The sequence below is a fragment of the Ursus arctos genome, unplaced genomic scaffold (genome assembly GCF_023065955.2).
Source record: "Ursus arctos isolate Adak ecotype North America unplaced genomic scaffold, UrsArc2.0 scaffold_1, whole genome shotgun sequence".
Lineage (NCBI taxonomy): Eukaryota > Metazoa > Chordata > Mammalia > Carnivora > Ursidae > Ursus > Ursus arctos.
The window spans coordinates 77,234,858-77,262,039 of record NW_026622763.1 but is presented as its reverse complement, the minus strand read 5'-3'; the positions used below and the strand labels follow the sequence as shown (position 1 = coordinate 77,262,039).

The 27,182-nt window shown below is 37.9% G+C and overlaps 1 protein-coding gene across 1 annotated transcript; it reads left to right on the top strand.

Annotated features, from left to right (window-relative positions):
* Positions 1–386: 386 nt before the first annotated feature.
* On the top strand, positions 387–27,157 carry SUMO1 (small ubiquitin like modifier 1). Its single transcript, XM_026492161.4, has 5 exons — positions 387–642; positions 12,958–13,032; positions 18,247–18,324; positions 20,721–20,792; positions 26,315–27,157. The coding sequence occupies exons 1-5, from the start codon at positions 631–633 to the stop codon at positions 26,381–26,383; spliced, it is 306 nt and encodes a 101-aa protein (XP_026347946.1). The 5' UTR covers positions 387–630; the 3' UTR covers positions 26,384–27,157.
* The last annotated feature ends 25 nt before the right edge of the window (positions 27,158–27,182 follow it).

Genomic DNA, 27,182 nt, shown 5'->3' with positions numbered 1-27,182 from the left:
GCCATCAAGATTGTGTCCAATGGGATCGTTTTGTTTTGTTTTGCTTTTTTAAAAAAATCAAGGTCATGTGCTAGGCAGGGTGGCCGATTAGTCAAAAGTTAGCTCTAAGGTAAAAAGCACTACTATTCAATCGAATGTACTTTGGGAAGGTGACGAGCAAGGCCAGGAAGAGACAATAGAAATAATCTTGGCTCAGCTTTCAAAAATGTGCTAGGTGTCAGAGGGGCAGGAGTGCAGCTGTAGTATGTTTCCAAACACTAAGACTGGAGACCCGGAACATCCCCCCCCCCCCCCGCCCCCGGAGGACAGACTCCGAACGGAGGCGGAAGGTCTAGTCCTCAGTGGAGCTGAGGCGACTGTTGGTAATTCACTGGAGCGACCACCAATAAAGCAGCTCCCGGGCCGTCTCGCCTCGGGGCAGCTCCCCCACCCTTTTTCCCGCCTCGCTTTTCCTCTTTTCCCTATCCCTCCTCCCAACGCGTAGCGGAAGTGACGCCACGCGTAGCGGAAGTCCCTCCAGCCGCGGTGTTGTGCTGTGGGGAAGAGAGACGGATTTGTAAACCCCGGAGCGAGGTTCTGCCTACCCGAGGCCGCTGCTGTGCGGAGACCCTGGGTGAAGCCACCGTCACCATGTCTGACCAGGTACCGGGTTGGGAGCGGTCCGATGGCAGTGGCCGAGGCCTTACTCGGCTGGTCCGCCTGCCTTTCGGCTGGGGTCGGGGATGGAGACGCGGGGGAGGGGAGCGCGGAATGGGGGAGGGGGCGGCCGGTGGGGACTCGGCCGGAGAGGGAGGGGAGTGGACTAGTGTCGGAGACGCCGGGGCCTGCCGCGGGCCTCCGGGAGCCGCCCTGCTCCTCTCCGGGCCTGCTCATCACCCCCTGTGCCCAAGCGTCTCTGATTGCGGCCTCCCTCGAGTCGTTCCCCCTTCTTTTTCCGGGGTCGACCAGGTGCAGAGCCCAGCTTCCACCTCCTTAAGAGGGTCCCTGGGGAACACGTCCGTCTCCCTGTCCTGGGGACTGACTGCAAAAGCAGGGCGCTAGGCCCCAGTTATGTAACGGGAGAGAATCCCAGCCCGGGAGACTCTCTGGCCCTGAAAAGCGGGTGGACTCCACTTTTTGGTTCTCGGTGTTTAGATAGTCTAGGAGTGGGGACGTGGGGGCGGGAGACGTCTGGTGTTGCTGGGAACCTGAAAAGCTTTGCTTTCTGTTCGGATTGCAGCTAGGGCAGGGCCGCCGCTGCTCCGCTGAGTCTTTTTCCGTGTTGTGGTGCAGAGCTGTCGCCTCTTTTCTTGTACTTTCCCATTTCTTACTCGGGATTGGTTCAGCAACTCTCCAGTTGTAAGAGAGCGCTCAGAATAACCAAGAAACAAAGTAGAACAAAACTGCTAGAGCAACAGAAAACATTTCATCTGGTCATTAACCTCAAGCTGACTGATACTTTTGAGGGAAAGAATAGGAAAACTTCGTGTATGTAGAGCATTTGCATAATACATAAAGCTGTCTGTAATGGCAGTGTTCCATCTCAGTGTTAATATCAAGAATTTACTTGGGATTTGCACTCGATCAGGAGTGTTCAGTTTTGCTTGGTAAGTTTTTCTTCCTCATCCTTCTTCAGTTAACCACGTTTATAGCTAGTTTTTAATTCATAAGGTTTTTGTCTGGACTTCGTTTTGTTTGCTCAGATGACTTTGACTTTTAAAAGTCTTTTTGGATCTTTTGCTTGTTTAGTGATAGTTATCTAGAAAATTTGTTTTTCATTCAACTGCATGGTGTACTTGAACTTTTAAATTTAACACAGTTATTCCCTCGCTTTTAACTCCGTTCAATTTTGTACCTTTGGGTGAGAGCAAGTGAGGTTTTTGTGGATTTGTACTATTGGGGAAGTATACATTGATATTTTTAAAACTTAATCATAATCTAGATTAGTTTTGGATGGATCTTCTTAACTCACAGTCTAGATTAATTTCCAAATTGGTATGGGAATTATAAGTGGCATTATAAGTATCTCCCTGGATAGTTGTTTACTTAGTTACCAAGGAGGAAAGAACAGGTAAATGCTTAGTTTCATCAGCCTTTTATTTTGATGTTAGGAAGTATGTTGAAATTTACTATAGTCTGATGAAAGAGCAATGTACAGAAAGAATTATAAACTAAATTGTAGAATTTATTGCTCCAGTTTGAATTCCAGTTAAGAGAGACAAAAAAGAAGAAATAATGGACTTCGTACACTAACAGGTGGCCAGATGTTGTTCAGATTCTTTTTAAGAAGGTCCTTGAGGTCAGAACTGTTTTCATGATAATACTAGGAATTATTTATCTTTTTCATTGTCATCCTTTCATGAGAGTTCACTGGTGTTTTCTAAACACTAACATGACCTGTGGTATCACAACAGGTTGAAATATAGAAGCAGATGTGAAAATCCAGCTGCTTTCTATTATAAGCCAGACATTAAAGAGATTTGCCAAAATGCCAAATAGTGTTGTTCTCACTAGTTTTGTTTTGAAAAATATTTTCAATAAAAATATGTTATCTGCTGATACATACTGGGTTTATTGTTATTTTTGAATGAATTAATGAATACTTAAAACATTTCTCAGTTTCAGCGTCTGATACTGTAAACCTCAATAAATATAACCAACCTAACAAAAGCTTTATGGGGTTCTGAATAATTTCTAAGAGTGTAAAAGAGTCATGAGACCAAAAAGTTTGAGAACTGTTGGCTCCAGTCTGCTTGACTAACATCGTTATTAATAATCAGGACCCAGTACAATATCAGTGTTGGGTGCTAAGGATTTAAAGTGGTATGAAGCTGAAGTCTTACCCTTAAGAGGCTTATGAGCAAGAGTAAGAATCTCAAGTTATTACTGTGCAGTATCAGCAGCATGAGATTGAACCACTGTCCCCAAAAGGCAATATTAACTTAAACCAAGATCTTTTTAGAAGGATGCATTTTCTGAGGCACCTCTCAGAAGTTTGTTGTCTGGTGCTAAGATATTGCAGTTGAGTAACAATTTTAGGTTAAAAAATAGGTGGACATTAAAATCAAACAATTGCTGGATTCTCCATTGATAAGTGAAAAATTATTATTCTGTGAATTTGAGTGAAATACTTTGTTATAATTCTAACAATGCCAGCATTATCTAGTGGATTTGTGAATCATTACTGAATAATCCTTTAAAACAGGTTCTAAACCCAAAGTTCATGGACCCTAAGGGCCGAAAATCCATTGAAATAGTATGGTGTTTTGTATTTGTGCACGTGTATTTTTTTTTTTTTTTTTAGAGAGAAGGGGCTTTCATCAAAGGTACGTGATCCCTCAAAAAGGATAAAGAGTAGCCTTTAAACAATAATAGATCTCATTGGGTACCCTCCTTTAGCCTGGTCTCACCTTGCAGCAAATCTAAGCACTTATATAGAACCAGAAGCTTACTATCAAAAAGGGTATGGGTAATTTGTACAAATATTTTGCCTTCCTTCTTCCCTGTATTTAGGTTTATAGTGTTCACCCCCTTTTCTACCCCATGCCCAACTCTTCAGAGACAGCATGAACTTCAGCTCTTTAATTCAGGTCTGTTAATTTGTAATAATTGGGTGACCGATTTACTTGAAATCTAACTGCATCTGTTGTGAGCAGGTTCCCTCTCCCCACTCCCACTTCAGAGAGAGTCTGAATGATTTTCTTTTATTTTCCTTTTAGTCAAGAATTTGGATGCATTGTGTAATTCTGGTTGTCTGTTGGTACCTTACAAACTACCTCAAAACTTAGTGGCTTAGTTTTGTATTTTGCTCATATATCTGCAGTTTGGTCAGGGCTCTATGGGCTGAACTTACCACTGCTCTTTGGTCTGTGGGGCCTCAGCTGGGATTATATGGTTGGGGGCTGGAATGGATGAGCTCTTCATAAAGTCATAAGGCCTCTCTGAGCGGTTTCATCATGTGTTTTGTGCAACATAGGGACCCTAGGATATTGATCTGTGGCAGTTCAGGGCTCACAAGAGTGTGAATGTTCCCAGAGAACCCTAAGTGGAAACCTCAAGCTTCCTAGGACCTAGCCTTGGCAGTCCCTCTGCATTCTGCTGGTTAGGCAGATCTCTAAGGCCAGCCCAAATTCAAGGGAAAGGCATTTATTTATTTATTTGGGGGATATAATTTACATATAACATGTTAGCGTCAGGTGTGCAGCATAATGATTTGATATTTGTGTATATATTGTGAATTGGTCAACCCAGTATGTCTAGTTAACAGCCATCACCATGCATTTGTACAATTTTTTTTCTTGTAATGAGAACTTAAGATCTAATCTCTTAGCAATTTTCAAATAAGCAATACAGTATTATTAACTATAGTCAAAAGGGAAGGGCATTTAGACTTCATTTCTCAATGGGAACAGTAAGAAAGATTTACAGTTATCTTTAATCTACCACATTAATGGTATTTCTTCTGTCAGAATAGCATTATTCCCTGCAATATTCTTTCTATCTTCCTTGTTGTTGATGTTTATTCATCTTACTGTTAGCTTGAGATAGGAGAGTATGGTGAATTGGGTATATATTAAAATTCATAATTATGCATACCACTATTTATATCACATAGTAAGATTGGTAAACTGTAGCTATGACTTGAGCATGTAGTTAGTGATACATACAGTAAGCATTCCATGTCCTAGGAGAGGATTGATACAGTCTCTCTTCTCTCTGATAGATATATGAGGTGCTGCTAGTGGATGTTGCAGACATACAGGTTATAATAAAACATTGCAGATAAAATGTCACCTAAACAATATTTAATAGGATTTTGAAAACCGAGTATGATTGTTATGGTTGGAGTACTCACGAAGGTTAGTCGAACAGTTCAAATTCTGAACTGTAAAGCAGCTGTCAAATATGTCTTCATACCTGTTAGCTGCCTTAGCAGTTAGAATGTCTCTATTATATTAGCAATAATCTTGCCTGGGATAAATCTCATTGGTTATGATACTGCCAGCAAAGCTGAAAATGTTTCTATTATAGCTTTTATATATAGTGTTACAATTATTTACTTAAGTGTCTTTCTCCATTAGACTGCTTTTGAGGGTCAGGAATCAGGCTTTATTCATTCTTTTATTCTGAAGTGCCCAGCACAGTGACTGGATACTTATTAAGTTTTTGAAGGAATGAGTGGCCAGATTCATTCACTTAACATGTATTTATTTAATGTCAGCATGTACTAGGCACCATTCTAGGCCCTAGAATTGGAAGGCTGCCTCAAAAACTTGAAAGCAGCTGGTATCTTCCTCCTCTTTCCATGATATTTCTTCGTTATTGAGGAAGGGTTGGTTGTTATGGAGTAGTTTTCCTTTTATGATGTTTTTACGGTCGTTTTTTTTTTTTTTAAAGATTTTATTTATTTTTTTGAGAGAGAGAGATTGAGCGAGAGAGAGAGAGAGAGAGAGAGTGAGCACAAGCAGCAGGGAGAGGGAGAATCAGGCTCCCCACTGAGCCTGGAGCCTGACCTGGGGCCCGATGCAAGGACCCTGGGATCCTGACCTGAGCTCAGCCAAGGCAGACACTCAACCAACATATCCACCCAGGCACCCCTTTACATTCCTTCTTGATCTTTGTTCTATTAGCAATAGATTTGGTAACTTTATCTCTAAGATCAAATCATTTGCTTCTTCCAGGACATTGGGATTATTATGGATAATTTTCTCTAAGATAGGTTTAGTATCCCATTTTAGAATTTTCTGTGAAGTGATTTTTGGGAGGTCATTTTCTTTTTTTAAAAGATTTTATTTATTTGACGGAGAGAGAGACAGCCAGTGAGAGAGGGAACACAGGCAGGGGGAGTGGGAGAGGAAGAAGCAGGCTCCCCGCTGAACAAGGAGCCCGATGTGGGGCTCTGGGGCTCAATCCCAGGGCTCCGGGATCACGCCCTGAGCAGAAGGCAGACGCTCAACAACCAAGCCACCCAGGTGCCCCTGGGAGGTCATTTTCTGATACTCTGCTTCTTTAAAAAAGTCATGTGGGTACGTTCATACATCCTATTATTGAGCACCTTACTTTTACAGTTAAACTTAAAAAAAAAATTAATTTAAGTAATCTCTACACCCAATGTGGGGCTTCAGCACATGACCTCAAGATCAAGAGTTGCATGCTCTTCTGACTCAGCCAGCCAGGCACCCCCTTATTAGTTTAAACTGTGGCTATTCCTGCAACACAACTTCAGTTTATTTAAGGATACGTTGTATTTGTTAACACTTTTTTATTTTGACCTTTTTTTTTTTTTTGCATTTGGTTGCCTTTACTGAGCTAATGAGAATCTGAAGGAAAAGTGGAGTTCTGTTTTATCTAGGCCCAGTTATTGCAGCTAGTACTCAGATTAAGAACCGTTGCTCTGACTAGTAGATTAGTTTGCCTGTTTTTATACGTTACAGTGTTACATAGATGGGAGTCATATAGTGTGTACTTCTGTGTATGACTTCTTTTGTTCAGCGTTGTTTGGAGGTTTGTCCATAATGTGTGTGGTTGTATGTTGTTAAATTGCATTGCTAAATTGCATTCCATTGTATGACTGTACTACAATTTACTTATCTATTCTGCTTTTGATGCATATTGAGGTAGTTTTCCAGGTTCTGTTTTTAATATAAAGCAAGTGATACCTATTTACAGCATCTTCTATGTCTACTTGGATTTCTTTTGGGCTGAATAACAGAAAACCTGATGAATAGTATGTTAAACAAGTAGCAGTTTATTTTTCTTACGAAACAAGAAGTCTAGACACAAGTAGTTCAGGGCCACTAAGGCAGCTCCACAGTGCCTTCATACTCCTTTTTCCCGCATCCATAACAGATGTCTTCACTCTCATGCCTGTCTTCTGTGGGCACAAAGAGGTTACTTTGTGTCTTTGTTCCAGGCAGGAGAAAGGGATGGAGCAAAGGGAAAAAGTGTGTGTCAACAAAAAGTCTGTCACCTTTTATCTCATTGGCCGGCATTATGTCACGTGGCCATAAGAGAAGCTGAGAAATATGTTTCTTTAGCTGAGCAAATCTAGGTTTCCCTTTGTAAGGAAAAAGGGGGAAAAGGATGTTGAATAGTTAATTAACAATGGCTGCCATACCTCTAAATCTGTTTGCTGGGGCTTTTGTATACAGTCAAGCCAGTTTGTTCCAGGCTTTGGTTAGGCCCATAGTCTAGGCTCAAAGAGTAGTTTTATACAACCAGTGCGATTTTCAGTTATAATTTTTAGTTCCTGAGAAGTTGCATATCTAGTATTTAACCACAATTCTAGGGTTGAATGTAAATTTGCAGAAGATCCGGTGTCTGGGCTGCTTGACTTAAAACTTGAAGTTACAGGGCTAAGTCTGGTTGGTTCCATTCCAAATAACCAGTACTGTGTCTTAAGTTTGAACATAAGCAGCATGAAACTGAAAGTGTATGTGTATTTTTGTGTTTTTAGAGTTGTGGTAAATCCATTGAAATAGGAGGGAGATGGTGTTATTGTAATTTGGGTTTTGTGTATATATATATTTTTGAAGATTTTATTTATTTGAGAGAGGGGCAGAGGGAGAGGGAGAAGCAGGCTGCCTGCGGAACAGGGAGCCCGATGTAGGTCTTGGTCCCAGTATCATGGCTGAGCAGGGAGCCCAATTTGGGGCTCAGTCCCACAACCCTGGGATCATGACCTGAGCCTGAGCCGAAGGCAGAGGGTTAACCAGCTGAGCCACCCAGGCGCCCTGGGTTTTGTGTATTTTAATAACGGATGTAAGTATTAGAATTATCCAACTTGCCCATGTTGAACTTTTTTCATTAGGAAATAAAATGAAATAAACTGAAGTATTATAGTTGGATTTATAGTTGATTTTTTTGAAACTTTGCATGAATGCATTTTCTATGAAAGGTTTTATGGAAAACTTTAATGTATCTGTAATTGTACCCATATACTGATCTCTGGCCTATTTTGTTTCATCTACACTGCTCCAATCCACTTCTCATATTTTGAAGGCAATGTCAGGCATATCATTTCATCTGTAAATGTTTCAGTATGTATCTCTAAAAGAGAAGAACTTTTTCTTTTAACAATACTGTTACACATTTAAAAGTACTGTAAAAAACAGTAAAAATACTGTTTAACAGTACTGTTATCACACCTTAAAAAATGAAGATTTGTTAATGTCATCAAATAAGAGTAAATATATATTTCCCCAGAATTTCCACCCTCCCCACCCCCCAAGAATGAACAATTTTTGTATAGCTGGAAGGGTCATTGACAAATTGGAGGTAGTTAAGTGTGATGCTCCCTTCATGTGATTTAATTGTCAACATGCTGATTGCCAGTGCTACATTCTTTTCTTCTCTTTTCTTTTCCCTTCTCTTCTCTCCTTTCTTTTCTTTTCTTTCTTGCCAGCACCTCTAAGCAAAGTTCTTGTTCTTTTGGCTTTGAAATGACACAGTAAAATTCTTCTCGTGAATTTTGTACATTTGTTGGTTTTCTTGTTCCTTCCAGTCTAGTTCTCTTTCCAAATCCAGCCATCTTCTATTTTCAAGCTGTTCCATGTCTTGGAAGGAAGAATTGATAGTGCCTCGTGCCTGGTAAATTCCTTTACCATTCCAGTCACTATGATTCAGGCTCTGGATGACACAGACCTGAAAATTTAGATGTTTCTGGTTCCTTTCTTTGATCTTGTACATATATTTACTTTTCTTTCCATTACCAGTTTCTTCTGTTCTAGGACTACGTATCCTTTCCAGTCAAATCAACCAGTCCTCTCTGGGATTCTGTTTTCTGTGATGACCCAGTGTCCCATCCCAGTGCTAAATGAATGCTTTCACTGTTTTGTAACTAGTATGCCATACCATTCTGTATTGGCTGCCTTTTTACAGGGGAGAGAAGGAAAGAAGACATACAAAAGACACTGAGATCACTGGAGACCATCTTTGGCCTTTTTTGTCTGAGATCATCTCATTTTTCAGACTAGTTTGTCAAAAGAAAAAAGATAGTACATGAAAAGTTGGATGACTGCATTAGGCAAGCATGAAACTATTAAACCAGTGATACAGATGACATTGCCATAGTGCTTCAGAGTTGGGAAGAGATCACCAAAATGTAGTGACTAGGGAAACTGGCAGCTTATTTTTGGAAATTTCATATCCTAGTTGTTCACATGTTCTTATGCAGTTGAAGTGGATTATCTTATTTGCAACTGTGAATATAAAAAACTGAAAGGATTTTTATTTGGACTGACTATTGTGTACATTAGAACTATGAAGCATTAGTAAGATTTTTTGGTATGATACAGAAAATAATGTTGTTAACTTTATTCAAAAAGCTTTAAATAATTACCTAGTATTTGCCTGGCATTACAGAGATGATAAAGATGAAAAAACTTGGGTCCTCTCCTTGTAAACTTGTAGGAAAGTCAAAACAAACCTGTCATAGAAAACTTTAATTTATTTAACAAGCATATTGAATATCTTCAAAGTACCAGGCATTGTGCTTGATCAGAAATACAATGAAGAGTAAAGTATGTCAGCGAGGAACTGAATCTGGTAGAAGATACAGATATGCAAATATGTGGCTATTATAGATAAAAGTAAGATTAATAGATAAAAGTAAGCATTATGGGAATGTTTAAGAGGGTGATTAGAGAAATCATTTTGTAGGAAGTGATGTCTGAGTGGTATTGAAAGGGAAAGAGGGTAAGAAAGGGCATTCTAAGTAGAGGTGATCAACATGGACAGAGATGGTGGAGATAAGGTAGAGGGTTCTGTGTGTAAGGAACTGTAGATAGTTCAATATGGCTGGAGCAAAGGATATTATTAGCAAAAGAGCTAGGAGAATAAGGCTGGATTGCTAGGTAGGGACCAGTACATGAAGGATCCGTGTATGTCAGCTAAGGAATTTGAATTTAATATTCTGTCTGAAGATTCTGGGCAAATCAGATTGCATTTTAGAGAGATGGCTCTGGTGGTAGTTTGGAGAATTGAAGGGAGGAAGACTGGGGACATCTGTTGCAGTAATATTCATGAGCAACAATGAGTACCTGAAATAAGGCAGTGGAATGGAGGGAAGAATAAACTTTGAGAGCCACCAAGAGATAACATTGTCAGAATGATGAATAAGTGTGAGATTTAAGAGAGGAAGACTAGCCAAAGATGACACCTGAGTTTCTGTTTTGGGTAGTTGAGCGTATGGTAACCATTTATTGTAATTAGGAGTTCAGGAGGAATTGTTTTTCGTTTTTATTGTGGTTTTAAGGAAGGGGAGTTAAAACTAACAGAGGAGTTAGAGATAACGCATTCAGTTTTAGATACTTATATTCAGGTACCCATGGGACATCCAAAGTGGTCAACCACTTGGATAAATGAGTGTAAAACTCAGAAAAGTCTGGTTGGAGAGGATGACTTGAGTCATTAGTATCTGAAAAGTAGTTGGAATCATGGGTCACTGAAGGAGACAAAGCAGAGGATTGAGAACATGGAATCCAGAGGAGCCCCAGCATTTAAGGAATTAGTCAAGATGAGGAGAAAGTGGAACCTTGGAGGCCAAAGGTAGAGAGTTTCCGAGGAAGAAGTCATCAGTGTCTCTTGTGTTAGAGTTAAAAATCAGAGTTGAAATTGTCTGATGGATTTAGCAATAAGGAGTTGAACTGGTAACCTTGGTGAGAACTGAGTCAAGTGGAATGGTAGCATATAAACCAGATTATAGTGGGTTAAGGGTGAAAGTAGAGACAGTTAATGCTATGTACTTTGTAAGGTGTTTGAAGAAAAAGATGAGGACAACTAGAGAAGATGGTTGAGGAGGGAGTATTTTAAAATTGAAAATAAATGCCACGAGAGATGTGAATAAATTGCAAATACTAGCATGAAAAGAAAATTTAGTCCCAGTTGGAAGGTTAGGGGGTGCTGTGATTCCTGGAAGAGTTTTTTGTAATGCTGGACTTCAAATGATGTGTAGGGTGGATTTCTGTGAGGTGATTTCAGGAGAGGTTGAGGGAGGATATATATTCTAGATAAAGGAAACAGGGACCACAGAGGGCTGAAGGTGGAAGAATGCTGATAGACTTATTTGGGGAACAGCAAGTAGTCCAATTTAGCCGAATCCTCAGGTTTGTAAACAAAGTGGTGAGGGGAAAATGAGAATTGAGTTTGGTAATGGAGGAACTGAATTTGGTGCTGTGGAGTTTGATTCTAGGCCTTAAAGTACTGGGAGCTACTAGTGCTTTTTGATAGATGTAGTTATCCAATCTGAGAAGCTGTGCTTTAGAAAAGCAGTGTGGATGAGGGATTGGAGGAGGGGAAAGAACTCTTTTGTCCTTGAGTAGCCTCTATAGCTATCTTAGCTGAGAAACTGGAGCAAAATCACTCCCATTGTGCTGATGAATTGCTGCTGGGGGTGGGGAGTGGGGGTTCCCCTCCTTTGTGTTAGTTCAAACAGCCGCTTCCTAGCACCCCCTTTTCCTCACAGTTAAAGAGAACTCGGGGTTTCATTGCTCTTTATTGCTCTTTGCTGCATGGAATAAACTGTCCTTATTCTCTCTAGATACTTAAAGAAGCAATTGTTTACTATGAATATAAATTCAGTGGAATGTGGTGGTGAGACTATATTTGAAGACAATCTTTTAGTTTTCAGGTGAAATACTGTCTCACTAAGAAGGGCTGCTGCCATAATATGCAGTAGTCAGCAAGTGCTGAAAGTACTGCAGAATGAAAAACAGGCAAGGATTTACACTAACGAAGTCAATTCTGTTGTCTAAGCATTTCCTTGGACTCTATCCTGTATCTTAAAGTAAAAAGCTGCTTGTAGTTTAGTATGTTCTGTTAAATTTTGAATGTTGAAGAGTTTTAATTCTAAGTTCCTGGCATGAGATACACAGGTAATAATGGCCCTGTTATTTTACTTGTAAAATACAACATAGTTGGTTATATTCTTAAAAAGTGTGGATTAACAGAAATTGTTATATGTTTAACAAAAGAGTATATATTTAAATAAGTGGCTAATTTGGTGGCCAAATTAAGGTAAGGTACACAGGAAAGCTATTTTTAATGCATTATTGAGTGAAATTTTCCAAGCTACTTCCTTTAGTAAAATGGCTTGCTTTTCTTATGTACTTCAAGATGAAATTGTTTTAACTAATTTATTCTGTTAACTTCATTTTCATTTCAATATCCCTTCATTTGAAATTATTTTATAACCCTCCTTTCTCTCTTCAAGTTTTGTCTTCTCTTTCCTTTTCCTACCTACGCTGTGCTTTTTACTTATTCCACTTATTCCCCTAAGTTTTTTCAGTGAAACCTAATCTTTTAAAATTGGATAGACTGCTTCAGCAAGTCTAAAATAAGTAGATGATATAAAACTGATTTGACTCTAGAGTACATTAGGCCAATATACTCTTTAATTTTCCTTCCCAAATAGACTTTGCTTATGCTAATATGGTTAATTTATGTTTCCAGTACAGTTTTGCAATTGGAGTAGTTAACTTCTCCTGATAGGCTGTGAGAAGAGAATCTTGGATTCAGAATGTTTAAGGATTTATGGAGAATGAGCTACTTCGGACTAATGGGAGTTGACTGTAGGGTAGTGGTTTCTAGGCTGTTCCTCTGCCCAGCAGCATTAGAACCAATCAGTAATTTATTAGAAATGCAAATTACAACCCTAGCCCAGACCTACTTAATTAAAAGCTGGGAGTGGGGCCCAGCAGGCGTTTAAAAAGTCCTTCAGGTGATTCCTATGCATGGGGGGGTTTTAGAACCATTACTGTAGGATATTATAATAAAAGAGATCTCTTTTTTGATTTCTAGCGCATTGGTGTTTGAAACAGTAATTGACTTAGGACTTTTTTTGCTCAATTGGTGTGGCAGAGAAAATAAATGCTTTTTATATTCTCAAGTGCAGATTTTGTACTCAGAGTGATGGGTACTCATTAAGTAAGTAATTATAGCATATAGGAACTTTTATCTTTAAATGTGATTTTCTTTCAGGAGGCAAAACCTTCAACTGAGGACTTGGGGGATAAGAAAGAAGGAGAATACATTAAACTCAAAGTCATTGGACAGGTGAGTTTCATTGTTTTTCTCCTTAACTCTCTAAAGTGTGAGTAATTTCTGGCACTGGAAAAATGATTTAAATAAGGCAAATTATTTAAAAATGGCATTTGGGGGGCATCTGGGTGGCTTAGCCAGTTAAGCGTCTGACTTCAGCTCTGGTCAGGATCTTGGGGTCTTGGGATCAGGCCAGCGTTGGGCTCTCCCTCAGTGGGGAGTCTGCTTGTCCCTCTTCCTCTGCACACCCCCCCCCATGCACACGCACTCTCTTTCTCTCTCTCAAATAAATAAATAAGATCTTTAAAATCAAATAAAAATGGCATTTTCATTGACTATATGTGCATCTGTTGTTGGAGGTAGAAGAGGCTGATACTGTTTTATTGATCTGCTGGGCAGATTTAGATTATCTTAATTTCTCCAAGTAAAAACTTTTTTTTTTTTTTTTTGGTTAGCATCTTCAGTGGCAAATACAGTAAACACTATTGAGTGATAAAACTAGGGCCGGGGCGCCTGGGTGGCTCAGTCGTTAAGCGTCTGCCTTTGGCTCAGGGCGTGATCCCGGTCTTATGGGATCAAGCCCCACATCAGGCTCCTCCGCCATGAGCCTGCTTCTTCCTCTCCCACTCCCCCTGCTTGTGCTCCCTCTCTCGCTGGCTGTCTCTCTCTCTGTCAAATAAATAAAAACTCTTAAAAAAAAATTAAAAAAAAAAAAGACTAGTCAGTTGTTTAAGTTGGGTCTAAACTCTAAAAAAAAAAACAAAAACAAAAAACTAGGGCCAACCTTAAACCAAAGGGCTCTCAGCCCTTTTCCTCACCCCTTTCTCTTTCCTGGTGCCTCTTTTCCTCAGACTGTATCTTTATTGACCTTTTTTGAGATATACTGATAATAAGGTTAGTTGAAAATTGTTGGAGGAATGAATCTTCATATAGTAGTCCCTTCTTATCTGTGGGCATATGTTCCAAGACCCCCACTGGATACTTGAAACTGTGGTTAGTACCAAATCCCTATATATATACTGTGTTTTTTTCCTATACATATGTGTCTCTGGTAAAGTTTAATTTGTAAATTAGGCTCAGTAATACATTAGCAATAATAGCTAATAATAAAATAGAACAATTATAATTGTATACTGTAATAGAAGTCATGTGAATGTGATCTCTCTCTCTCAGAATGCCTTACTGTACTGTACTCATCCTTGTGATAATGAGAGATGATAAAATGCATACGTGATAAGGGGAAGTAAGTGAAGTAGGCATTGTGATGTAGCATTAGGCTACTACTGACCTACTATGTTTGTATTCTTTGTTCATATCCTTTTCCCATTTTCTGTGATTATCTTATTTTGAAAATTCTATTTATTATTATTTTTTTATTATTAACATATAATGTATTATTTGTTTCATGGGTACAGGTCTGTTATTCGTCAGTCTTACACAATACACAGAGCTCACACCACAACACATACCCTCCCGTATTTATTTATTTTTTAAGATTTTTTTTTTTTTTTTTTAGAGATTTTATTTATCTATTTTGACAGAGAGAGAGAGCACAGCAGGGGGAGCAGCAGAGGGAGAGGAAGAAGCAGGCTCTCTGCTGAGCAGGGAGCTCTGTGCAGGGCTCAGTCCCAGGACCCTGGGATCGTGACCTGAGCTGAAGGCAGACCCTTAACCGACTGAGCCACCCAGGCACCCCTATGATTTTATTTATTTATTTGAGAGAGAGAGAGCACGCCTGTGCATGCACACAGAGGGGGAGGGAGAGGGAGACGCAGGCTGAGTAGGGAGCCCCATGTGAGGCTTAGTCCTAGGACTCCAGGGTCATGACCTGAGCCAAAGGCAGATGCTTAACCGACTAAGATACCCAGGTGCCCTTATTTTGAAAAATTTAAATTAATGTCCAATTCACATATCATAAAAATCACCATTTTGTTTATTAAAGAGTTCATTTATTTGTTTTTTTTTAAAGATTTCATTATTAAGAGAGAGATCGTGGCAGGGTGGGGGGAACAGAGGGAGAGGGACAAACAGAATCTGCACTGACACTGATGCAGAGCTCGATCCCAGGACCCTGAGATCATCACCTGAGCTGAAATCAAGAGTGGGACGCTCTACCGACTGAGCCAGCCAGGCACCCCAAAAATCACCATTTTAAAGTGTATGATTCAGTGACTTTTGTATGTTCATAAGAATATGCTATGCAACCATTACCACTGTTTAGTTCCAGAACATTTTCGTCGTCCCAAAAAGACATGGTATACTCATTAGCAGTACTCCCTATCCTCCTCTCCCCCACCAGCCTCTAGCAACCATTAATTTGGTTTCTGTGTTTGTGGATTTGCTTATTCTGGACATTTCATATATATGAATCATGATATATGGCCTTTTGTGTCTGGTTTCTTTAATTTAGCATATTTTCAGAATTCATCCAAGTTGCAGCATGAATCAGTATTTTATTTTTTTTATGGCTGAATAATATTTCATTGTATGGATATACCATAGTTATCCATTTATCAGTTAATGGACATTTGGGTCGTTTCCTCAGTTTGGTTATTATGAATAATGTTGCTCTGAACATTCACATATAAGTTCTTGTGTGGACATATGTGTTCGATTCTCTTAGGTATGGTGTGAAATTGTTGGATCTAATTGTTGGATCTCTAGGTGTGGAATCGTTGGATCTAATATAGTAGACTTTAACTTTTTGAGGAACTACAAGATGGTCTTAAGTAGTGGCTTTACAGTTTTGCATTCCCAGCAGTAGTGTGTGAAGATTTAGTTTCTCTGTGTTCTGGTCAATAGCTGTTATCTTTTTTTATTATAGTCATCCTGGTGTGTGTGAGACGGTATCTCATTGTGCTTATGTATGTATGTATGTAATCTCTACACCCAACATGGGACTTGAACTCATGACCCTGAGATCAAGAGTCACACGCTATTCCAAAAAAGATGTCAAACATCTTTTTATGTTCTTACTGGACATTTGTACAACTTCTTTGAAGAAATGTCTATTCAAATCTTTTGTCCATTTTTGAATTGGATTATTCTTTTTATTTTATTTATTTATTTATTTATTTATTTATTTATTTATTTTATAGATTTTATTTATTTTTTTGACAGAGAGAAACAGCAAGAGGGGGAACACAAGCAAGGGAGTGAGAGAGGGAGAAGCAGGCTTCCTGCCGAGCAGGGAGCCGGATGCGGGGCTCAATCCCAGGACCCTGGGATCATGACCTGAGCCAAAGGCAGACGCTTAACGGCTGAGCCACCCAGGCGCCCTAATTCTTTTTATTTTTCAGTTATAATAATTCTTTATATATTAGAACCTTGTAGATGGTTTGCAAATATTTTCCCCCATCTTTGGGTTGTCTTCACTTTCTTGGGTATCCTTTGCAGCACACAGTTTTTAATTTTGATGAATTTATTGTTTCTTTTCTTGCTGTGATTTTGGGGTCATATGTAAGAAAGTGTTTCCTAATCCCAGGTCACAAAGATTTATACCTATAGATTTTTCTAAATTTTTTTATGGTTTTAGTTTTCACATTAAGTTTATTTTTTTATTTTTTTTTTGTTTTTTTAAAGATTTTATTTATTTATTTGACAGAGAGACAGCCAGTGAGAGAGGGAGCACAAGCAGAGGGAGTGGGAGAGGAAGAAGCAGGCTCATGGCGGAGGAGCCTGATGTGGGGCTTGATCCCATAAGACCGGGATCACGCCCTGAGCCGAAGGCAGATGCTTAACCGCTGTGCCACCCAGGCGCCCCTCACATTAAGTTTTTGATGATTTTGAGTACTTTTGTGTGGGTTTGAGGTAACTTTTCTTTTACATGTGGCTATCCATTTGTCCTAGACTATTGGTTGAAAGTCTGTCCTTTTCCATTGAGTTGGTTGGCATCCTTGTAAAAATCAGTTGACTGTAGATATAGGTGGCTTTATTTCTGGGCTGTCAGTTCTATTCTATTGATCTATATGTCCTGTGCTGTGAGTTACCTTTTTCAGAATTACGGATTTGTAGGAATTCTTTATATTTTTCTTTTTCTTTCTTTCTTTTCTTTTCTTTTTTTTTTTAAGATTTTATTTTATGAGAGAGCACAAGCAGAGGGAGAGGGAGAGGGAGAAGCAGGCTCCCCACTGAGCAGGGAGCGGGGGCGGGGGTGGGGGGCCGGCTCAGTCCCAGGATCCCAGGATCATAACCCAAACCAAAGGCAGACACTTAACCACCTGAGCCACCCAGGTGCCCCTTGATTTTTCTTGTCTATCTGTTGTGAATATTTTCTTTAGTGTCTCTTAACTGTGGGGTGACATTTTCAATTATCAGTGTCCTTTTTTGCTGTGTCTTCTAGGCTAAAATCTTGGTTTAGAATACAGATTTCCCATTGTCTAGGTTAGGGAAAAAATTCTTAGAGAAAATAGTAAAAAAAATTTTTTTAATGCTGGTTCCTTAATTCATCTGGAAATGATTTTAGTGTATGGCGTGTAGTATGCTATAGAAATTTTGTCTGTGAAATTATCCATAGGAAGACGATTTGTTTTTCTTTATAGTCACAAACAAGAATTGTAAGCATGCAACCTCCACTAATATGCACTTGTGAATGTGATATGTAATCAAAAGGATTGGCTTTGAAATTTTACCAGTATTCTTTTCTGATGGTTGCCTGATTGTTTGACAGTCTGGGTAGAAGAAAAGAATCTGTGGTCCCATAAATCAGTTTGGCTCACTCAGGTTTTTATTCATTTTACTCATGTGAAAGAAACTAGACTCTGTGGGGTTACTTTTTTGCAGATAGGAGTTTCTTATCTGTTATTTTATGGTATATGCCTCTCTTGTAGGTTTGACCACCTTCAGCAATACTTCACTTGTGGGGGGTACTTTTGTTTGAGTTGCTTTTGGGTGTTCATGATAGTTCAACTTTATTTTGAAAATAGAATAGATATGCAGTTATGGAGGAATGCATTCTTTGACATACATGCTTTTATTTTTACTGCTAATTTTAACATCCAAGACAGATTGTTTTATTAAATTTCTTTTGAAATGGACATAAAGTAACTTTGAGGATGATTAGAGTGTTTGGATAAACCTTGGTAGGAATGTTAAAAAATATTTTGGTGGGGAGGCATAAGAGACAGGGTTTATGTTTCTATTTGTAGTATATGTGTAATTAGATAATTTGTTTCAAGCAAAGCAAATAGTTTACACAAAGGGATAATTATTTTTCTTTTATCTCCTTAGGATAGCAGTGAGATTCACTTCAAAGTGAAAATGACAACACATCTCAAGAAACTCAAAGAATCATACTGTCAAAGACAGGTTTGTATGTTATGGTATAAAATGCAGTGCTTTATATGTCATTAATTTTTCTTGTAAGGAAGGTTATGAAAAGAAAAATGATCTTTTATTATTTTCACCATTAGCAGATCAAGGAGAATACTCCTTATACCTTGTCTAATTGCCTTTTTCCCATTGTGGCCCCTTTCAAAATTTGAATTCATAAGGTATGCAGAAGTGTTTTGAAAAGTAACTCAGAGTTGTAAAGATAGCTATATGAATGTTTCTGTCTTAATGGCTTACCAGAGTATAGAACAGTAAAGGCAAGTAATTTTTGGTGATCACTGTGAAGTTTCCTCGTTTTTAATCATGACTGGTTAGCCATATGTTAAATTTAAGTACTAGTATTGTTAGTTTATTATCTTTATATATAGTACTATAGATTACTGCTAATTGCATCCTGTATTTTCAACATCAAAGAATTTTCTTTTTTTAAAAAAATAAGGAAGGCTTGTTAATGTATTAATACAAATCCTCAGATTCTGGCCTTCAAGAGCTCGATTTATTATTAGATCAATAACTAATACCTTTAACCTACCTGGATTCAAATTCAGTCTCTACCACTGTCTAACTGTGGGATCTTAGACAAGTTATGTGCCTTGTTTCTCCATTAGTAGAATAGGAACATTACAGTACCTACCTCATGCAGATGACCTACATAAAGTCTAAACATGATGCTTAAAAATGCTCAACAAATGTTAATCATTATTAATAAAATAGAAAATGGAATTAGTATATATAGGAGACAGTCAAGATTTTAATAATTGGATCATATTACATAATATTAATAATTGAATCATATACATAATATTAACTTAGGTAATACAGATTTTATTTTTAGAAGTTTGCTTTTTATAGTTTAAATATGTAACCGACATAAAAAATCACTTCTGCCAGAAGGAAAGAGATCACTTAGGTGTTAGGATAAGTAAAACAAACATTTCTGTCTCTGTTTTTGATGTTAGTTGTTAAACTCAGTAAAATCTGATTAATTGGGGCTCAGTTCACATTTTAATAATATTGCTGGGCGCTAAAATGGAGATGTTCACAGGGAAGGAACATATATTAAGTGCACTCTGCTAGATATTTAGAGGCTTTGTCATTTAATCCTCACAACAACTAGTCTTTTCACCCCATCTATAGATGATAGAGTTGATTGTTGAGGAAAAACAACGCAAACTTCCCTATGCTGAGGTGAATAAATAAACTTTGATCCGAGATTGAAGGTGCTAGGTTTGGGGAGACAATTAAAAATACCAATTTAGAATCATTTCCAACTTTCTTATTTATAGTTCAGAGTATACATTCTTTAGAAAAAGAGTTTATACTTAGTTCACAGAGGCTTGATAATCTTTTTCTTATATTTACTGATACACAAGAAATAGGAAACTTAATTTATCTGAAATATGTAACACCCGAGAGAGACAGAAAAGTATATAAAATAAATATTTACTGAATCATTCTTATATTTTGATGTTTTAGACCTGTTTCTATAGAAACTTTTTTGACCCCAACACAAGATATTTTTTAAAAGATCCTATAATTAAAATCAAAGAATATTTTGCTTTTGTCAGTTATGCTTATTGTATTATTTTATAGAAGCCTAGAATTTAAAATCAAATGAAGGGTAAGTTTGCATGGTCTCATATATTTATGTATTAATACTTACTGGAAGATAGTTTAATTTTCCTAATACTTTTGGACTAAATGATTTTTGATTCATACTTATTAGTGAAGCAGTTTCTTTTTAAATGAGTCATTTTTTCCTTTTTAGCTATTTTTGTTGAGTAACTTATGAGAAAAACATTTTAATGCCTTTTTTGATACTTAACAGTGTTACCTATGTCATCACAGGTTACTGTAGCTCACCTGGCTAGTTGCTGTGCTTTACCAAATTTCTGTGATTTAATCAGTTTAAAACTAATTTTGCTTGTGTGGTTGGAAACTAGTGAGGGTGCACATCCAATTTCTGATTTTATCTTTTATTTTAGCTTGCAGATTTTAGAGGAAACTGGGTAGAATAGTGGTTAAGAGCATAAGCTTGGGAACAGATTGGGCCTTAAATTGCTATCTAGCTTAAATGCCCTCTCCATGCCTTAGATTCCTTAGCTGTGAAATGAAAATAAGGTGATAATTCCTACCTTCCAGGGTTGTTGTGGTGAACAGTATGATTAATGTGAAACACTTGGTATAGGGAGGGCCTACCAAATAGGTTGTACTCACTATGGTAATTAGGATAGATATGTCTAACTTTATGTTCCATGTCTGTTGAAGCTATCGTGTTTGCTTTTTGTGCTCAAAGTTCCTACTATCTGTTTTAAGATTTGTGTGTATATGTTTTTTTTTTTTTTTGTTTTGTTTTGTTTTTATCTTTTTAGGGAGTTCCAATGAATTCACTCAGGTTTCTCTTTGAAGGTCAGAGAATTGCTGATAATCACACTCCAAAAGAAGTGAGTATAATTTCTTCTCTGAGTGAAGAAAAATGTTAAATCCTGCATTGCATGATTTGGTTCACTGGTATTAGACTACCCTTTTCTTGAATATTCTCTGACTTAAGTGGTATATTGTTTGTCATAGAGAAAAATAGTCTTTTTGGTTGAATGTCTATATATTGCCTTAAAAAGTGCCAATAAAAAGAGAGGTGGCGGGGCTCCTGGCTGGCTTAGTTGGTGGAGCATGCAACTGTTCATCTCAGGGTTGTGCATTTGAGCCCCACGTTGGGTGTAGAGATTACTTAAAAATAAAAATTTTTTTTTAAAGATTTTATTTATTTGTCCAAGAGAGAGAGCGAGAACACGCAAAGCAGGGGGAGCGGCAGGCAGAGCGAGAGGGAGAAGCAGGCTCCCACTGAGCAGGAAGCCCAATGCGGGACTTGATCCCAGGACCCTGGGATCATGATCTGAGCGGAAGGCAGACACTTAACCGACTGTGCCACCCAGGCATCCCTAAAAATAAAATCTTTGAAAAGGAAAAGAAAAGAAAAGAAAAGAGGTGGAAACTGGGAATTGAGTACTGCAATTGTCATAAGGCACATATATTTTTTTTTAAAGAGGAACAAGTATTCCTCAAATTTGGCAGATTTGTGGTGCACTTTCATGGTGATGGTGACCTTTTATGGTTCAGTTTTGACGTTTGACCCATTTTGAGAATGTAATATAGAAGTTTAGTGTATATTAATATATTTGGCTCTGTCATCTTGTTTTATGTTTTTTAATGGTTCTGTGCCTCTAATTGTTTCATTGTATGGACTCTTTGTTTATATATCCCCCCTCCCTTGAGAGGTATCTGAAAGTAATAAAGTGTGGGGGAGAGAGTGTATGTGTGCGTGCTTTTATATTTATACAGATATTCCCCTCCAAATACAAAATAACATATCTGATATTTCTGATAGTGGGAACGATGTATTTTTATTAATTTTTTATTTTGAAAAGATTTCAGACTTAGAGTTTTTATAAGACTAGTATAATATTCTCCCGTATAACCTTTTCATTAGATTTACCAGTTATTAATATTATGATGCATTTGCTTTATCACTTTCTCTCTATATACATACTATTGGTGGGTCATTTGAGCTTAATTTGCAGATACAATGACCTTTTACCCCTAAATATTTTTGTTATCTCCTAAGTGCCACAGTTAAATGATCAAATATAGGAGTTTTGACATTGCTATAGTATTCTTATCAAATACGCAGTCGATATAGTCAGATTTTGGGGTGCCTGGGTGGCTCAGTCATTAAGCGTCTGCCTTCGGCTCAGGTCATGATCCCGGGGTCCTGGAATCTAGCCCCACACCGGGCTCCCTGGTCAGTGGGAAGCCTGCTTCTCCCTCTCCCACTCCCTCTGCTTGTGTTCCCTCTCTCGCTGTGCCTCTTTCTGTCAAATAAATAAAATCTTTAAAAAAAAAAAAAAAAAGAAAAGAAAAAGAAATAGTCAGATTTTGCCATTTATCCCAGTAAGGTCCTTTATAGCTTTTTAAAAAAAACTTGACCTAGGACCCCATCTAGGATTAGTGTCTTCTAGCTAGTTGTTATCCCTCTTTAGCTTCCTTCTATGTGAACAGTTACTCAGTCTTCATTTTAAATCACATTGACATTTTTAAAGAGCTCAGGCTATGTTTCAGAATGTCCTTCAGTTTGGGTTTGTCTCATGTTTCCTCGTGATTAGGTTTAGTTTTGCATTTTTGGTAAGAGTAGCACAGAGTGCAGCTGTGTATTCCTAAGTGCACACACCAGGAGGGACATGATGTCTATTTGTCCTGTTACGGGTAACATTAACTTTGGTCAATTTTAGTTAAGGTGGTAACTGCCAGATTTATTTGTTGTCAAGTTATTTTCCTTTTTAATTAATAAGTAATTTGTGGGGAGATGCTTTGAAACTGTATGACTGTTCTTTAGAGATTGGCCAGTGGAGGCCCCTTCAAGTTGGTGTCTGTGTTTTTTTTTTTGACACGTCTCCATCTCTTTTCAAGTTTTCATTTTGAAATAATTTTCATCTTACAGAAAACTTATAAGAATAGTACTAAAAATTGTACTTTCACCTAGTTTGGCCTGTTTTTAACGTTTTGCTGCCTTTACTTAGTTATTTCCTGCTGCCCATATGTATGTGTGTTTATTACTGGAACCACTTGGGAGTAGATTGCCTACACCAGTGCCATTTACTACTTAAATGTTTCAGTGTGTATTTCTTAACAACAAGTATATTGTTTTACATAACCACGGTACTCTTAAATTCAGGACACTTAACACTGTTAGAATACTTTACAACCTAATTTTATCATTTGTCCCAATTATGTCTCCTATAACAAATTTTCCCCTCCATCACATGATCCAGTTCAGTATCAAGATATTTTATTTAGGTGTCTCTGTAATCATCTTTAATTTGGAACGGTTCCTCAGCCTTTCTTTGTCTTTCATTACGTTTACATTATTAAAGGATACAAACCAGTTATTTTCTACAAAGTCCCTCAATTTGGGCTGGTCTGTTTCCTCATGATTAGATTCAGGTTTTACATTTTGGGCTGGAATCCCACATAAATGGTGGTGTGTCTTTCTTAGGGTGTAATATCTGGAATACATGATGTCAGTCCTTTATTATCAGTAAACAGTGATAATATTTATTTTTATCACTCAGTTTAACTGTTTTCTTTTTTTACAGTGTAGTTGTTATTTTTCCTGTTGTAGTTTCTGGGGACCTACTTGGAAACTATGTGATTACCTCTTTGTCATTAAACTTTTCCCTGGTTTAGTATCCACCTGCTTTCTTGAGAACTTTTTTTTTCTTTTTAAGATTTCATTTTTTAAGTTATCTCTACACCTAATGTAGGGCTTGAGCTCAGAATCCTGAGATTGAGTCTCATGCTCCACTGACTGAGACAGCTAGGTGCCCCTGGAGTACTTTCTTAATGTCTGGCACAATAAGATGTTTCAAACTCATCTTGTATTTTCCCTTTCCTAATTTGATATAATCTCTACAATATAGTAGATACTGACCACATTTTAGTGACACATTCCTCCCTGTCATTAAAATTATCTTTTCAGAAGCATAGTGGGGCAGAGGGAGACTTTAGGTATTTAGGGAGTAACCTCCTTGTACTGTTTGTTCATTCATCTCTACAAAGGTATTTCTTGAAGCTGATTGCCTCACATTTTCCATAGTTGGAGGATATGCACTGCCTTCCTGACTTAAAGGTTTCTTGTAATGTTTGGCATTTTATTCCTTGCAGTATTTACCAGGCTATAATATGTGCAATTAAAATTAAGTTTTGGGGTACCTGGCTGTCTCATCAGTGAAACATGTGACTCTTAATCTTGGAGTTGTGAGTTTGAGCCTCACATTGGGTGTAGATATTACTTAAAATCTTTAAATAAATAAAGTTTTGGGGCGCCTGGGTGGCGCAGTCGTTGAGCGTCTGCCTTTGGCTCAGGGCGTGATCCCAGCGTTATGGGATTGAGTCCCACGTCAGGCTCCTCCTCTGGGAGCCTGCTTCCTCTCCCACTCCCCCTGCTTGTGTTCCCTCTCTCGCTGGCTGTCTCTCTCTGTCAAATAAATAAATAAAATCTTAAAAATAAATAAATAAATAAATAAATAAATAAATAAAGTTTTAATAGCATCTTTAATAATTATTTTAATATTCATATATATACCACAACCAAATCTCCATAACACTAGAACCAGCCTGATCACTTAAAAAGTCCTAAATCCATGTCTTTTATTTATTTATTTTTAAAGATTTATTTATTAGCATGAACATGGGGGCCGAGGGGCAAAAGGGGAGGGAAAGAGAGAGAGAATTTCAAACAGATTCCACCTGAGCGCGGAGCCCGATGCGGGGCTCTATCTTGCAACCCTAAGATCATGACCAGAGTAGAAACCAAGCATTGGATGCTCAACCCACTGTGCCACCTGGGCACCCTGTGTCTGCTTTATTTTTAAATTTCTTAATTTTTTTCACATTTTGTAATTCACCAAAAATGTCATCTGTAACTTTTCTCATTAAAGATTACTGATATTAGACTTTCCTTTCATTTTTCATTTGCATTTGTGATCCACTGTAATTTAGTGGAATATGCTAGTTTTTGTTTTCAGTCTGCCTGTTGCAGTGCTTCTGAACCCTAACTGCACACCAGAATCAACAGATTGATGTTCCTTTACCCTCACTGAGGGTAATACCTGGGTTTCTGTGTGACACCATGCCCGCTTATGTACTATTTACTCTTTTAAATAAAGAATACTCATAGTTAAAAATAAAAGTAATAAAAACCAAACTACCAAAGTATATAAAATGGAAAGTAAATATACTCTGAATATCTCTGCATTCCCATTTCTCAGAGGCAGCCATTGTAAATAATGTCTTTAAGAAAAAATTCCAGAATATTTCAGTGCATATAGAGCACATTAAAAAAAAAAAAAAACCACCACACAATTAATTGCCTCTAAAAGGTATTTTGAAGGACCCCTTTTTCTATTTAAGAATTGAGAAGGGCTAGGCTGACCATGACAAATCTAGCTTATAAAACTGAAATTATTGAATGTATAGATAATGTTTCTACATTCAGAGTGGTCACTGTCAAAATAATAGTTATATGCCAGGAAGAATTATAGATGACAAAGCAAACCAATTCGAAATGAATCCTTAGGCAGTAGTTTTCTAACTAAAATCACATATATTTCAGAGTAAGATCAGGTTTTTTGAAATAAAGAGATTCTATCAAGTAATCATATCTAGATGTAAAATGGTTTAGAAAATATGTCATCAAACTATTGCTTCTTTGAAGTATTAAAAAAAAACCACACGGGGCGCCTGAGTAGCGCAGTCGTTAAGCGTCTGCCTTCGGCTCAGGGCGTGATCCCGGCGTTCTGGGATCGAGTCCCACATCGGGCTCCTCTGCTGGGAGCCTGCTTCTTCCTCTCCCACTCCCCCTGCTTGTGTTCCCTCTCTCGCTGGCTGTCTCTCTCTGTCAACTAAATAAATAAAATCTTAAAACACACACACACACACACACACACACACACACACACACTTTAGGGGCACCTGGGTGGCTCAGTGGGTTAATCATCTGACTCTTAATTTCAGCTCAGGTCATGATCTTAGGGTGGTGAGATTGAGCCCTACATCAGGCTCTGCGCTGAGCCTGCTTAAGATTCTCTGTCTTCTTCTCCCTCTACACCCCCACCCCCTGGCTCATGCACACTCTCTCTCTAAGAAGTAAGTAAAAAACACACTTTATGTGCTGAGTAAACTGGGAGGTGAAATTGCACAGCAGGGTCAAATGAATTCACAGAATCAGGAGGAAAGACATACCTCTATCTATGTTCTTTAGATTAAAGGAAACCTGGATTCTTAACCTTAGAACAGGGTAACTATGGATCACTTTTGTATCTTTTTGTACTTTAAAACAATGGCCACATAATTGCAGTCAATTAAAAAATAGTGCTTTTATATTCTAACATTTTTTTTAATCCTCTTACAGCTGGGAATGGAGGAAGAAGATGTGATTGAAGTTTATCAGGAACAAACAGGGGGTCATTCAACGATTTAGATATTCTTTTTATTTTTTTTTCTTTACCCTCAATCCTTTTTTATTTTTAAAAATAGTTCTTTTGTAATGTGGTGTTCAAAACGGAATTGAAAACTGGCACCCCATCTCTTTAAAACATCTGGTAATTTGAATTCTAGTGCCCATTATTCATTATCACTTGTTTTCATTGTGCTGATTTTTGGTGATCAAACCTCAGCCCCCTTCATATTGCCCTCTCCTTTTTAAAAATTACATGTGTGTACAGAGAGGCCACCTTTTCCAGGACTGTGCATTTTCAGGCTTATGATAAATAAGATCGACCAATGCGAGTGTTCATGATGACTTTCCAATTGGCCCTGAAGTTCTAGCATGTGATTGCTTCACTCCTGGACTATGACTTTCAGTGGGAGATGGAAGTTTTTCAGAGAACTGAACTGTGGAAAAATGACCTTTCCTTAACTTGAAGCTACTTTTAAAATTTGAGGGTCTGGACCAAAAGAAGAGAAATACCAGGCTGGAGTTGAGATGACAGAGATGGTGAGAGTAATGACTAACTCCAAAGATGGCTTCACTGAAGAGAAAGCATTTTAAGATAAAAGAGAAGTCTTGTCAGAAGATCCCAGAAAAGTTCTAATTTTCATTAGCAGTTAATAAAGTTATTCATGCAGAAGTGTATTCAACAGAACACTGCTCTTTTTGATTTTATTTGTACTTTTTGGCCTGGGATATGGGTTTTAAATGGACATTGTCTGTACCAGCTTCATTAAAATAAACAAAATATTTGTAAAAACCGTACTAATGTTTATTTTATTTTTAATTG

Bases quoted from the DNA above. Each gene is read 5' to 3' on its own strand.
- SUMO1 (XM_026492161.4), top strand. The intron at 18,325-20,720 runs GTTTGTATGTTA...TTATCTTTTTAG, and splicing joins AATCATACTGTCAAAGACAG to GGAGTTCCAATGAATTCACT. The intron at 20,793-26,314 runs GTGAGTATAATT...ATCCTCTTACAG, and splicing joins ATAATCACACTCCAAAAGAA to CTGGGAATGGAGGAAGAAGA.